The 13982-nt window shown below is 59.0% G+C and overlaps 2 protein-coding genes across 3 annotated transcripts in view; one reads left to right on the top strand and one right to left on the bottom strand.

Annotated features, from left to right (window-relative positions):
- ACO2 (aconitase 2) overlaps positions 1–8091 on the top strand; it is a 52941-nt gene extending 44850 nt beyond the window's left edge. Inside the window, exons 8-18 of the mRNA XM_055327869.1 lie at positions 88–179; positions 1184–1289; positions 2457–2614; positions 2820–2893; positions 3351–3462; positions 4535–4657; positions 4908–5063; positions 5870–6061; positions 6443–6575; positions 7075–7196; positions 7554–8091. Of these exons, the coding sequence (XP_055183844.1) occupies positions 88–179; positions 1184–1289; positions 2457–2614; positions 2820–2893; positions 3351–3462; positions 4535–4657; positions 4908–5063; positions 5870–6061; positions 6443–6575; positions 7075–7196; positions 7554–7691 (1406 nt within the window). The 3' untranslated portion in view covers positions 7692–8091. The remainder of the gene's footprint in view (positions 1–87; positions 180–1183; positions 1290–2456; positions 2615–2819; positions 2894–3350; positions 3463–4534; positions 4658–4907; positions 5064–5869; positions 6062–6442; positions 6576–7074; positions 7197–7553) is intronic.
- POLR3H (RNA polymerase III subunit H) overlaps positions 8035–13982 on the bottom strand; it is a 13495-nt gene continuing 7547 nt past the window's right edge. For both annotated transcript variants that reach the window (XM_055327871.1, XM_055327870.1), the window contains exons 4-7: positions 12033–12119; positions 11589–11652; positions 10086–10287; positions 8035–9300 (exon numbers count right to left, since the gene is read on the bottom strand). In XM_055327871.1, the coding sequence (XP_055183846.1) occupies positions 9247–9300; positions 10086–10287; positions 11589–11652; positions 12033–12119 (407 nt within the window). In that variant the 3' untranslated portion in view covers positions 8035–9246. The remainder of the gene's footprint in view (positions 9301–10085; positions 10288–11588; positions 11653–12032; positions 12120–13982) is intronic.

Raw genomic sequence — 13982 nt, 5'->3', positions numbered from 1 at the left:
GCTTAAATGGATGGGTAGGTGGGTCATTTGGTCTTGCGACCAGTTTCTGTCCCCCATACTTTAATCTCCCTCCCTCATTGGTTTCAGAAATTGCCAAACTAGCTGATGAATATAAGGATCACTTGGTACCTGACCCTGGCTGCCATTATGACCAACTGATTGAAATTAACCTCAATGAGGTAAGGGAGGCAGTGGGGTCCTGGGAATTTCTGTGGTTCAGCGCTAAGGCCCCATCTGGGATCTCCTATTGGGCCTTGCCTGCACACCCAGAAGGGTATGTCGGCCTTTGGTTCCCCAGTGCCCCTGCAAACTGCTGCCCAAATCAGACTGCAGCCGGATGGGGGAGGCAGCAGGAGAGGCGGCTGGTGATTCAGAAACGCTCCGTTTGCCTCCACTTCAGCCTTAGCAGAAGCCAAGATTTTGCCCTGGAATTTGCTTTGTTGTCACAGTTCAGAGGTCAAGGCCCAGGGTTCCCAGGCCTGCTCAGGGTTTGGCACCCTGAGACCTACAGAGCAGAGTGAGCATCTGGAAGGCCAGAGGAAAGACAGGCTGGCTGGAGGACTGGAAGCAGCCAAGTAGACAATTGAAGGTTTAGGCCCAGAAGCCAGTCTTCATGAGTTCAAATCCTAATTCCCGACCCTGCCACTTGAGCCTATGACCTTGAACAAGTTACTCAACCTCTGTGGCCTCACTTTTTCGTGTGTAAAATCTCAGGTGGCCATGGGACTTGAATGCGTAGTAATTGGGCACATGTATCGAGAGCTGTGTGCAAGCACTTTGCTAAATGTTTTGCATTTAGTGGTAAGTGTCATGACAGAGAAAGCACCTGGCTTTAAGTCCATTTTTCTCATGAGATTACAGAGCATCTCAGTGCAGGAGACAGATTTGTGACACTGACATCCTTCATTCATTCTGTGCCTTTGCCATCTCCTACCCCGTGACCTTGAGTGACCTTGAGCAAGGCACGCCATCTCCATCATCTGTACGATGGAGATAATACGAGCCTCGCAGGGACCCAGAGCTGGCGCACATACAGAACCCAGTGCTCAGGTGTTTCCTGGGTTTGAGCTAGAAGTCTGCCTCCCGGGTCCTGGACCTGGGTGAGTAGGAGCCAGGCAGTGTCTGAAGTAGTCTCAGGTTTCCACACTCGATGATTTGTTCTCTCCCCTTTCTATTTCTTCAGCTGAAGCCTCACATTAATGGGCCCTTCACCCCTGACCTGGCTCACCCTGTGGCAGAAGTAGGCACCGTGGCAGAGAAGGAAGGATGGCCTCTGGACATCCGAGTGGGTGAGTACCTTCCACCCTGTCGATTTAACAGGCTGCAGGGCCAGGGGGCCTGCCTGCGCTCAGCTCACTCTGGGGCATTTTCTGAAATTGTTTATATCTTCTATATGGGTTTTTTTAAAAATTACCTTTTCTTGGTAAAAAAAAAAAAATACGTGCTTATCGTAGAGAATATTCACAAACAAATGAATTTTAAGAACTCCTAATCTGAACCCTCAACCAGAAGCCAGCTCTAGGAGCTGCCGCAGGTGTACTCTTCCTGCGTGTCTGTGCATACAGACGTGTGTATATTTTTGTTTTACAAACATTTCATCATCCCAGCGCCGCTCCCTGATTTCCGTTTATGTGCTTTACATGTACAGACACACTGGCGTGTCGATATGACCTGATTGGCACCTGCTCTTGTCACAGTACAGTGTGACTAGAACACGGACCATGAAGCCAGGTGGCCTCTGTTTGAATCTGGCTCTGGTACCACGTAGCTGGGTGACCCTGAGCAAGTTAATTCACCTACCTGTGCCATGGTTCCTTGTCTGGAAGATGAGGATGAGGTCGTATTTACCTGTAACTGTTGGGAAGGGTGGCGAGTTAACACGTGCAAAGAATTTTCTGCTGAGTGTCTGGCATAAAACAAGTGCCATGTAATGTGTTCACCCTTAGCAGTTAAAGTAAATTTTAAAAAATATTGGTGGTTTAATTTGAAGTAAATGGCTGAACTGATGAGTGAGACTGTCTTCTATGAGGTTCTATAAACAATATGATGTCATCCAGTCGACTTTTTCAATAACTGTCATAGGCTTTTAAAAAATAATTCTTTGTTCCCCCCAATTATAAAGCAATCAAAACTGAGAATACTCAGAAGTATGAAAGAAGGGACTTACTATGTCCTCACGGCCCTGATCCAGCCGTGGTGACTGTTAGTGTTCTAGAGGGAGCCCTCTGACTCCATGTCCGTGTCGTTTCACTGGCCACACTGTCTTCCCTTGAATGGCTGGGCCACGGAACAGCCTGTCCTGTATTGTTAGACGGTTGGATCACTTCCAGCGGGTCTCCACTAAGAACAGCCCCAGGCCTGGCACAGCTGGTGAACTCTTGACCAGGTCTGGATAGTTGAGGTTGGGTGGAGACCTCTGCTCCTGACCCCTGGCCCCACCACCCACAATGCACCAGGTCTGATCGGCAGCTGCACCAACTCTAGCTACGAGGACATGGGGCGCTCGGCAGCCGTGGCCAAACAGGCGCTGGCTCATGGACTGAAGTGCAAGTCCCAGTTCACCATCACACCGGGCTCTGAGCAGATCCGGGCCACCATCGAGCGGGATGGCTATGTGAGTTCCCACACGCCCTGCCCCCGGTTCCCCCTCCCCACTGCTGAGCAACATGGCTTCAGGTAGGACAAGCCACAGCCTTGTCAGCCGGGTACCCCACAGCAGCCCCAGGGATCCAGGACAGCTCGTCACCACTCAGGCTCCTGACTGACCCTGTCCTGTCAGACACCAGCCTGCCGCTGACCTGCCCGTCTTCTCTCCGCAGGCACAGGTCCTAAGGGAAGTGGGTGGTGTCGTCCTGGCCAATGCCTGTGGCCCCTGCATTGGCCAGTGGGACAGGTGAGAGGCACACCTTTGATAGGTACAGAGCCCCAGACATTGAGGGGAAGCGTTCGTGGGGTGGAGGGAAGAGACTTGGCCCACCCAGGCCTCTAGCCTCAGGGGCTGCCGCCCACTAGACTTCTCTAGGAAGGCCTGGAAGAGGAAGAGCCCCACAGCCTGAGCACCCACCTGGCTGAGTCACATGCAGCCAGGGGCTCTAATGAGCCCCCTAAACAGAGGCAGTGGCCCCGAGTCAGGAAACGCGGGCCCTGCTCTCGGCTCTACCTTCTTTACGTGTGGTCCAGGCAAAGCTCTGGGACCTCCCGGGCTCCCTCCTGCGTGAGGCCTGGGAGGCGGCAGCCACTTCAGGCTCTTTCCAATCGCCCCCCCACCCCCCCGCCCCGCCCCGAGCCAGGCAGGAAAGGCCTGGTGACAAGGACAGGCATGCTTAACCCTGTCTCCTCTGACCTGGCAGAAAGGACACCAAGAAGGGGGAGAAGAACACAATCGTCACCTCCTACAACAGGAACTTCACAGGCCGCAATGATGCGAACCCTGAGACCCACGCCTTCGTTACGTCCCCAGAGGTGAGACTACCCAGCCCGGCGGTGGCCTGGGGCTGCCTCTGGGGCCCTGCCCCTGGCTGGTCAGGGTGCTGCGAGGGGGAACGGAGGCTGGGTTAGGGCATCTGACCCCACAGAGCTGCTGAGGGAGTGTTGGCATCGCAGAGCAAGGGGTCGTCGGGGTGCAGAGAGCCACAGGCCTCAAGCGTCCTCTCCTCGGTGCTCCCTGCCTGGCCCCTCCCGGCCCAGCAGTTATGGTCACAAGCAGGAGCTTGAAATCACTGCCTAGGACAAATGGCAGCCCTGGCTCTACCCAGTCCTGTGGGCTTGGCCAAGTCCCCCTCCTCTGTGCCCCCGGATCCTGGCAGGATTACATGAGGGGAGCTCCGTAGCATCTGCCTTCAGCCTGGGTCATGATCTCGGGGTCCTGGGATCAGGCCTCGCATCAGGCTCCCTGCACAGTGAGGAGTCTGTTTCTTCCCCTGCATGCACTCATTTTGCTCTCTCCCTCAAATAAATAAACCTAAAAAAACATTTTTTTAAAAAAGGACTACAGAGCAAGTAGAGGAAGTGCTTTGCATGGTCTAGGCCAGGAAGGCAGCCTCTTAGGAACGATGACCGAGCTACGTGCTCCGGCGCTTAGACCATTGTCAGCGCAGGGCAGTCTTTTTATTCTTCCTTTAAAACATTTTAAAGTAATCTCTACACAAATGCAGGGCTCAAACTGACAACCCCAAGGTAGAGTTACACACTCTACTGCTGAGCTAGCCAGACGCCCTGTTCCTGACTTTAAGCGAGTGCTCCAGAAATTCCTTGGTTCGCTAAAGATGAGTGAAAGAGGTGGCACCTTCCACGTCTTCAGCTGCCCGTTTTAGAAACATTTTTGTCACAGCAGCGTTTGTGTGCCGGGGCCCCAGCACATGCCCATGAGGGGAGGAGACTGCCCTGAGGAGGGCACTGAGGTCCAGCCCAGTGGCCTACACCCCCAGAGACCTTCTTGCAGCTTTGGGCTCTGTGGGGAGACTTGGGCTTCCGCTAGGGTGGGGGGTGGGAGTGGTGTCTGGTGCTGACCAGCAGCGGGCCGCCTCCGTTCCAGATTGTCACAGCCCTGGCCATCGCGGGCACCCTCAAGTTCAACCCAGAGACTGACTTCCTGACAGGCAAGGATGGCAAGAAATTCAAGCTAGAGGCTCCGGATGCAGATGAGCTTCCCCAAGTGGTGAGCAGGCGCTGCCACCCTGTGCCGTTGGCTGCTGTGGGCCTGCCTCAGCCTGGGTGCCTCGGGCCCCGCGGGTTGCCCTGTGGCTAAGACTCTCCTGTCCCTCCTGGGCAGGCAGGACGGCACCGGTGGTGAGAATGGGGCAGCTGGGTGGGGGTGGGGGGGATGTGTGTGGTCCTCCTTCTACAAGAGCCTGTCTGTGTGGGGGCTGCGGGCTCGGCACCCAGTGTGTCCCCATCCCCTCCTGCAGGAGTTTGACCCTGGGCAGGATACCTACCAGCACCCTCCCAAGGACAGCAGCGGGCAGCGAGTAGACGTGAGCCCCACCAGCCAACGCCTGCAGCTCCTGGAGCCTTTTGACAAGTGGGATGGCAAAGACCTGGAGGACCTGCAAATCCTCATCAAGGTCAGCGACGGGGGGTGGGGTGGTGGGGACAGCCCCAGCCTCTGGGCCCTGCCCTCAGCAGGAAGGGCCAGAGGCGCCCGGGCGTCCCCGGCCCAGCGTCCCCTCCTCCTCCGCCCTGTGCCAGTCTGAGCTGGATCTGGCCAGCTGTGTCCGGGGCTCTCAGCCAGCGGCTGCAGCTGCTCAGGACCACCTCCAGCGGCCACGGGCAGAGGACGCAGCACAAGCAGGGCAGGCAGGGCACGCGTGACCCAGCACGGCAGGTCTCCACGCCTCTGGCTTGGCCACACAGGCTCCAGAAGCCCCTGGGTCCTCTGTTCCCACAGTAGGGTACCAGTTGGTCTGGCCTGTGTTTGGGAGCCAGGCAGACACAGCCTTTGTGGTGTGGCCAGGGGTCTGAGACCCATGTCAGACACGAAGTTATGCTGTTTACAGAGTCTCCTGGTGGTGACAGGCAGCACTAAGCCCATAGGATAAACCCACCAGCCAGGACTGGGACACATCCTCGGGCTTGTGTCCCGCACGAGGTCTCTAGCAGGCCTTCCAGCCTCGGCATCACTGCCTGGGGGCCTTGGTCTGCAGGGAGGTCGCAGTCCTGCCCGTGTGCTGCCTGGGAGCGACCCGTCCTGGACAACTCCTCACTGAGCGGCCCAGGGCCTCTTGAGGGGCAGGGGGACAATCCTGCCTGAGCCTTGTGGTCAGTGTGGCCGCGCCAGGGCTGCGACTGTGTCCAGAACCTCTAGAGGGCTTCTCCCGTCATCTCCCCCACGCCATGCCCTGACCCCTGTCCTCTCGCCTCACCACCCAAGGTCAAAGGGAAGTGTACCACTGACCACATTTCAGCCGCCGGTCCCTGGCTCAAGTTCCGTGGGCATCTGGACAACATCTCCAATAACCTGCTCATTGGTGCCATCAACATCGAAAATGGCAAGGCCAACTCCGTGCGCAATGCTGTCACCCAGGAGTTTGGTCCTGTCCCTGACACTGCCCGCTACTATAAGGTGGGTCCCATCGGTGGGGCCAGGGTGCAGGTGCAGGGAATGGGTGCTCCCTACCCAGGAGCCCACACCAATAGCTCTGCAGTTGGAGGATGCCTTGGTGCCAAGGGGGGAGGGGGCAGTCCTGTGTCCCCCTCACCATCTACCCCTGCCCTGCGCTCTGCTCCCCCACTGGGCCTTCCTCCAGAGCCTGCCTTTGTCCTGAGCACTGGGGCGGGTAGGCCGCACCTCCCCACACCCCTTGCAGACAGGGACTGAATCTGATCACCTCTGATTTCACCAGCCCTGGGGCAGCAGGTGACCTGTGATGCCCCGGAAGCCCCAGGGAAGGCAGGCAGGGGCCCTGTGTCCTCTTCCCTCATACCCTCCCCACTTGCCTGACAGAAACACGGCATCCGGTGGGTGGTGATCGGAGATGAGAACTATGGTGAGGGCTCTAGCCGGGAGCATGCTGCGCTGGAGCCGCGCCACCTCGGGGGCCGGGCCATCATCACCAAGAGCTTTGCCAGGATCCACGGTAAGGTGGAGCCCAGGTCCCACCACCTCCGCTTCCCCTCACCAGCAGCCCAGGCACCCAGCCGGCTGGTGGCAGACTCCGGCCTGGAGCCACACGCCTGCTTTCCACCAGTCTCTGCCCCTCCTGAGTAGCATTGGGTCCAAGGCCCACAGCTTCCCAAGATGGGAACTGGCTTCCTAACTTGCATACCCAAGCAGTTGAAATCCAGGGCACGTGGTCAGAGGATTTTTCTGATCATGAATGTCCAGAAAGCCAACAGAGACCCAAACCGGCAGGCCTGTGGAGGGCTCTAGGCCGAAGGCACCCCGTTGTCGGGAGTGTAGCCAAGCCGGTCCTGATGGCTCTGCTCAGTTGTTTCCAGGTGCAGGGCCAGGGAGCCTCTCCTAGAGCCCTACCTGGGCTTAGAAAAGGAAGCGCTCTAGGCTGGTGAGGTTCCTGCGTGGAGAAGGGAGGGACTGGCCCTGCCCTCTGTGGACTCCATGTTCCCTCTGCCTTCCAGAAACCAACTTGAAGAAGCAGGGCTTGCTTCCCCTCACCTTCGCTGACCCAGCCGACTACAATAAGATTCATCCCGTGGACAAGTTGACCATCCAGGGCCTGAAAGACTTTGCTCCCGGCAAGGTCAGGGGGGTGGGGAAGGAGGGTGGGCGGAGGACAGCCACTTTGCTTCTTACCCTTACACCCACTTCTGGCCCCGCATCCTCCTCCTCCCATGAGCCTTTGTTCCAGCTGGAAGGGCCCTTAAATTCTCCAAGCCCCACTCATTAGTGCAGGCTTGGCTCTCGAAAGCCAACAGCCCACGCCTAGCAGGACCCTCTGGGCCCTGGGAGTTAATGCCACCCGAGCCCACACCTGCCCTTGATCTTGGTCGGCCTGCTGGCCCGAGGCTCACCTTTGAGCACCCCACCTTCCTGACCTTCAAGCAGATACCAGGGCCACGTTCCTAAGAGCCACTCCACCTCCCCCCACTCCCTACAGCCCCTGAAGTGCATCATCAAGCACCCCAATGGGACTCAAGAGACCATCCTCCTGAACCACACCTTCAACGAGACCCAGATAGAGTGGTTCCGCGCCGGCAGTGCTCTCAACAGGATGAAGGAACTGCAGCAGCAGTGAGATCCAGCCCAGCTCCCCTGCCCGCCTGCCTCTCGGACCCTGCAGCGGGGTCCCCAGTACAGCCCACACGTCATCAGAACTAGATCTGCCCCGATCCAGCCATGGCTTCCTGCTCAAGACAGTGGGGTCAGACCTCCTGGCCTCCCTTCCCTCAGCCGGCCGACTGACCCATGGTGGGGGGGGGGGGGGGGGGAGGGTATTCTTAAAAGAATGTTTCGGCTCCCCTGCCTTCCCGTTTTTAGTCTGTTTCAGATCTTGAGCAACTCCGTTCAGCTGTATTTATTTTTGATGAGAAGACTCCATCTAAAATTTTTCTCCCGCCTCATTTCACTGGTGGCTCAAGGATTTTAAAGAAACTTTACTCTTATGAAAAAATAAGAATCCAAACTCAGTGACTGTCCCCGTGTGAGAGTGGTGGTGTCCATACTTGGTACTGCCTCCAGGGCTCAGGGTGGGTTTTTGTAGCAGTCAGCAGACACTCCCGCTGGACCTGCCACTGCAGTGAAGGGCAAGTGACACAGTGGCCTGCCCACAGGGCAGCCTCCCCTCCCCGCACCCCAACATCTGCACAGCTTCCCTCACGTTCCAGGAGGTAGGGTCCAAGATGAATTGGATCCTGCCCTGCCCTGGGCACAGGGTCAGCCCCCTAGACACCCGAGCAGGGCACAGACCCAAGGCCACAGCCTGTCCAGGCTGTGCACGGTCCCCTGGCCCACGGCACCGGGTGGCGGGGGGCACTTTCAGCTGCTCCTGGAGTGACGTCCGCACCCTGGTGCCCATGCGAGCTGAGGAGGCCAAGGAAGGAGGTGCACTCCATGGAGGGCACACGATTTGCCTGATAAGAAATCCGGCGTCTGGTGGGCGCTAGAGAGCAAGCCTGCCCACCGGTTCTGCAGGAGTGAAGCAGCAGGAGGAATCTGGAAAGCCATTCTGCTGAATAAACAATGCAGTGTTTGCCCTCGCTGGGGACCTGGCGTCACCAGCAGACCCTGAGTGTTCCTGGCGTGGCCAAGGTCTGAAAGTGACAGCTGTACAGCTGGTCACCAGTCCTGACCTTGTGCCAGCTAAGCTGACAGCCTCCACTTGGCTAGATGGCGCTGGCTGGGCTGAGTCCAGGCCCCCACCTTCCAAACACCAGTGGGGAGGAGAGGTGACAGGAGCTATAGCTACCCTAGGCTGGCCTCTCGCTCTTATTTTAGGGAGCCACCAAACTTAGCCCAGAGCCCAGCCTGAGACCGACAATGTCAACCCCCACATCCCACCAGAGGGGAGGTCATCTCCAGAAGTGGCCCGGGGAGAGGAGGACATGCTGTCTCAGCTGTGGCAACTTGGGGACCTTACATCACTGGTTCCTCCCTGACGTGGCCTTGATTTATTAAATGTCTCTGGCAGAGGTCCACAGGGACAGTGGGGCCTCGAGGGAAGCTGGAGCAGGGCCAGGATGGCAAGGCACACACTCTGCAGAGCTGGTGTCTTCAAGGCCAGTGGCACCACCTCCCCAGGGGCTGGGCTGGGGTCTGCAGGACTGGGCAAGGTCCGCCGTTGAGCCCCCGTGCTAGCTGCTGGTCCACCAGGATAGAAGGCCCAGGCCTGGCTCACTGATGGATCCCTGCCGGGGGTAGAGAAAAAACAGGCACGTTGCGTCTACCTTCGGGCCTCCAGCAAACTCAGGAGGGAGGGGGGCCACCCTCCTGGGTGCCTTGCATGGGCCAAGGGAGTAGCAAGGCAAGCTCACGCCAGCCACAAGGACCTGGGGAGATCCAGGAGCCATGCAGCACCCAGCTGGCCACATGGGAACACAGCCCGGACTCCCCTCTCCGGCCCCAGCAAGGTCAGGTATCCTTCCGCAGCCCCAGGCCTGCCCAAACACGGGCACCAGCAGGCCGGTCCTGGGCATGCTCCAATAAAGGCTCCAGAAAGGCCCAGCAACCCTGAGCCCCAGCCTCCAAACACAGAGATGACCTCGGCCACCCAAATTTTTGACAGACAACCTGCAGCACGTTATACCCACAAACCCTACTAGCAGGCCCTGGAGATGCATCCTACTTTGTCACACGCCACTGTCTGACTTCGTGAGGGCAGACACCAGGCTGGTCACAGCTCTGCGGCCACCCCATGCCCACGGGGGCTCGGGTTCGGGAGCAGCCCCCACGGAGGGTCACCGGCCTCTGAACCCCCTCCCCAGCCCCTGCCTTGCTCTCTCCCTCAGCGCCTTGTCAGCTTACCCCCCCACGAGCCTCAGGCCATGGCCAACGGGACAGGCTCCCCCGGGAGAGTGACCACCTAAGACACACCCACGGGGACAGGGGTTCCAGGCGGGGAACCCCAAGTCAACACCCTAGGAAGTGGCTCCCGCCGCCCGGTTCCCCGCCACGCGGCGTCCGCACAGCTCACCACAAGTGTGTACGGAGCCTCCTTCTTTGGCAGCTCCTCACTGGAAGACGTGGCTTCGGCCGAGCTGGGTCCTGTGGGGGATGTGTCCACAAAGCTCTCATCCACCACCCGGAAGCGGATCTCCTCACCCGTGTCCATGTACAAGTCGTGTGCTCCCTCCTCCGTCTCGTACTCCCACACCCACACCTGTTCCGCCTCGTCGCTGGGCGCAGCGCGGGTCAAGGCAACAACGGGGGCAAGGAGCCCACAGGAAAACCCAATTCTAGGGGGAGAGCTCCTTGGCTGGGGTGTCAAGGAGAAGCAAGGCCGGGCAAGGTGTGGGCTGCCACCAGAGCAGGAAGGAGGCTCAGGCGCAGAGCGAGCCTCGCCTCCCGGGGCCCTTTCCCTGCGGGTCGGACTCGGGCCAACTGCCACGTTCGGGCGTCTGCTCCACAAGCAGGGACCAGGCCAGGCCCGCCGTCTGTGCTTCAGGGTGCTGCATGCAGAACGGGGCGGTAGCAAGGCCTGGCTGCCTGGCCTGGCCTCGCGGGGCTGTGGCGAGGAGGGGACATGGCCACACACACGAGAAGTGCTTTCCACCGGCGGCAGCCAGCCCTGCAGTGCTAGCCAAAGCCACCCCGTGTTCTCTCACAGTGCGACCCCACAGTCCTTTCCAGCCCTGCCCTGTGACAACGACCAGCACAAGGACCTTCCTGGGTTTCAGAAGGACAGACATGGCAAATGGAAGGTCACCGGCCCAAGGGCCCGCAGCCAGCAGGAGGTCCAGCCAGGCAGGGCCAGGTTTTCTGACGAGCCCCGGAGTCCCGCACAGACCCTGCCCCTAGTCCGCCGCACACACATACGGGCCCAGCTGCGGTGGCCTCGAGAGCCGGTGAGGGCAGCGCCCTGCAAACCCCTGCAAAGCCCCAGCCCCTCGCTCAGCCCACGCAGAGCAGCCAGCGCGCCCCCTAGTGGCGGCCCCACGTGCCAGGTCCCCTGCTGGGCACTGTGGGCACTGTGGGCACTGTGGGCACAGTCCTGACAAGACAGGGTCCCTTCTGGTGAGCAGTCTCAGGGAGGACCCCAGAAACAGCCCCAGTGCAACAGGGCAAGGGCCGGCGTGGGGCAAAGGGGGAACCCAGCAGAGGGAAACAGCCCAGCCCAGCATCAGGCGCAGTCAAGCCCTCAAACGCCAGCCAACGGTACTGTTTGCACAGCAGGGAAGTAGGGAGGTGAGCCCCACAGGGCAAACCTCTCCAGGGTGAGGATTCTGGAGTGATCCCTGAGAGGACAACCTAAGCAAAGTGAACAGAGCACCACCTACACGCCCAGGCACGTGGACACCACGGTCAGCATGGGAAGCACGGGCAGGTCAGCACTTCCAGGGCACAAGTGCGGGCTGGGCAGTGGGCACGGAGGTCAGCAGTACCGGCCCACAGGAGCCAGGGTCACCCAAAGGAGCAGAGATTGTCCTTTGGAAAGACCTGAGCTCCCCTGTGCCCCACTTTAACCTTGGGAGGATACAACTTGGCTGGCTGCTGCAGAGACTCGGGGGGGATGAGAATGTCATCGAAGAACCCTAGAGAGACTGGAACAAATGAAGAAAGTGACAGCATGGGACATGGCAGTTGTTGCCATGGAAATGGGAACCCCCTCCACACACACACACCTCAGATCCCTGTGCCTCTACCTAGGCCATTTAGCCACCAAAACTTATGCTGGACACCATGCAAAATAGGGTCTGGTGAGCACCTGGGCCCGAGGCCCTCTGTCTTGAGCAAGGCCTCACGGGGAAGCCCCCCAGCTGTTACGTGAACACGAGGGGGCTGCGTATCCTCCACACATGAGCTTCCCTGACAGCACAGCGTCTGAATCTGACCCCCCGCCCCCGACCATGTGGCCCAGCACAGAAGCTGAAGGGAGGCCTAGGCTGGGCCCCTTGCCCCGAGTGCTCCCAGGCCTCGTTACCGTGTACTCCCTCCGGGCTGCAGCCTTTGATCCTGCCGATCAGAATCTCATCCAGGAACGGATGGAACACCACATAGCGAAAATGGACTGGAAGTGAAGGAAGAGTGTCAGTGACGAGCAGGCACATGAGCCATGGCCCAGGCTTCCCAGGGCCGACCCCACTGGCTGGCCCACTGACCTGGACGCCCTGCAGCTACCCCAGAGTCTGCTGGGCACTCCACACCCCGTACCCCTGTGGGTCCAGACCTGCCAGCTGAGCTAGGGGGACCCACACCTCGTCCCCCGCAAGGCCACAGCACAGCCCCCATAACAGGCCAGCAGCAGCGGCCCTGGACCCAAGCAAGGGCTGGCCCCCAAACCCAGCAGACAAGTCACTCCTGAACCCAGACTCTGGGCCGCAGATGACTCCATAGTCCACTCCCACTCTTCCTCTAGACTTAATCCCTTAAATTCTAAAATGGGCAGAAGCAACTGGCAAAGGGAGCCAGGTTTGGAAACAAGTTCTCCGTCTCCCTCTGATGGGAGTTTGCCCCAGGCATAGCTCTGACCTGGAACAGGATGCTAAAAGTGCCCTGAGATTCAGGGGGGCCACGGGGAGGCAGACGCAAGCACCCAACAAAAATTCCTCTGTGGGTTCTCAGGCCCTGCCCTAGGTGGTCGTGGTCACCACACTCCCGGGAAAGTATCAGGTAAGGTCTGTGCCCACATCACAGCCTGATCCCCAGGCCCGGCAGGAGCCATTACCTCATCACTCCTGCCCTTCGAGCCCCAAAGGGGTGAGCAGCATGGACCCCAACACCGCCAGAGCTAGCGAGCACACGAGGCTACTTCCTGCCAGTCACGCAGTGCCCATCGCTACCCACCCACACCAGGGGTCAAGGCTTCCCCGCTGTGACGATGGGGAAGCGGTTCAGACGGCTGCGCAGGCGGCTCAGCCACACGCCCTTCCACCCTGTTCTGCCGTGGGAAGACCCCGAGACTTTCAGGACCAGCAAACGGCCAGAGTGGAATGTGCCTTCCTCTGGCAGCTTCCATCCCGAACACGGGCTGCGACTACTAGCCTACCCCGCCGACGCTGCCCAGGGCCAGTAGGGCCCGGCGGCCCCGGCTCCCTCCAGGCTGCTTCTGCGCAGCCCCACCAGGCAGGATGCCCGAGGAAAGCAGAGGGGGCAGGTGGTACCCCCTCCCTCCCTGTGACGAGCGCGCCATGCTGACCTTGCAGAGAGCAGATGAGGGCAGCCAGCGGTCACAAGTCCACAGGATGGAAAAACCCTGTCCCCCATGTGACCCAACGTTCGGCTCAGCTTAGCAAATCCCCACAGAGCCTCCCACCAAGTGTGTGCCAAGGCCGGTTTGGGCACTGGGCTTATGGGGGCAGAATGGCAGGTGGTCTCGTGCCCAGGGAGCTCGAGTCTGGAACAGCCACAGCCGAAGGCACATGGTGGCCAATCCAAGCACCCACCAACAGGTGAGCGGATGAACGTCACGCAGTCTATCTGTATAATGGAATATTACTCGGTATTAAAAAGGGAGTACAGACACATGGAATGACACGGATGAACCTCAAGGATGCTATGCTACGTGAAATAAGCCAGTTACAGAAGACCGCATACTGTGCGATTCCATTTATCCAAAATGTCCAGATTAGGCGAATCCAGACACAGAGGGTAGATCAGTGGTTGCCAGCGGCTGGAGGAGGGGGAATGAGGAGTGACTGATAGGTGCGTGGTTTCTTTTTGAGGTGGGGAAAATGTTCTGGAATTAGATCATGGTGACGGTTGCACAGCTCTATGAATATCCTAAGAGCTACTGAATCGTAAGCTTTACAAGGGTGAATTTTGTGGCATGTAAATTAGATCTCAATTAAAAACAAAAAGGAGGCCACAGCCCAGCGGGAGGGCCAGCCGGGGCAGTGCTGTATTTGGAGCCATCTCCCAAGAGGCCCACCTA

The sequence above is a fragment of the Nyctereutes procyonoides genome, unplaced genomic scaffold, assembly GCF_905146905.1.
Source record: "Nyctereutes procyonoides isolate TBG_1078 unplaced genomic scaffold, NYPRO_anot_genome, whole genome shotgun sequence".
In the NCBI taxonomy this organism is placed as follows: domain Eukaryota; kingdom Metazoa; phylum Chordata; class Mammalia; order Carnivora; family Canidae; genus Nyctereutes; species Nyctereutes procyonoides.
The sequence above is the reverse complement of the archived record's forward strand: the minus strand, read 5'-3'. Positions and strand labels throughout refer to the sequence as shown.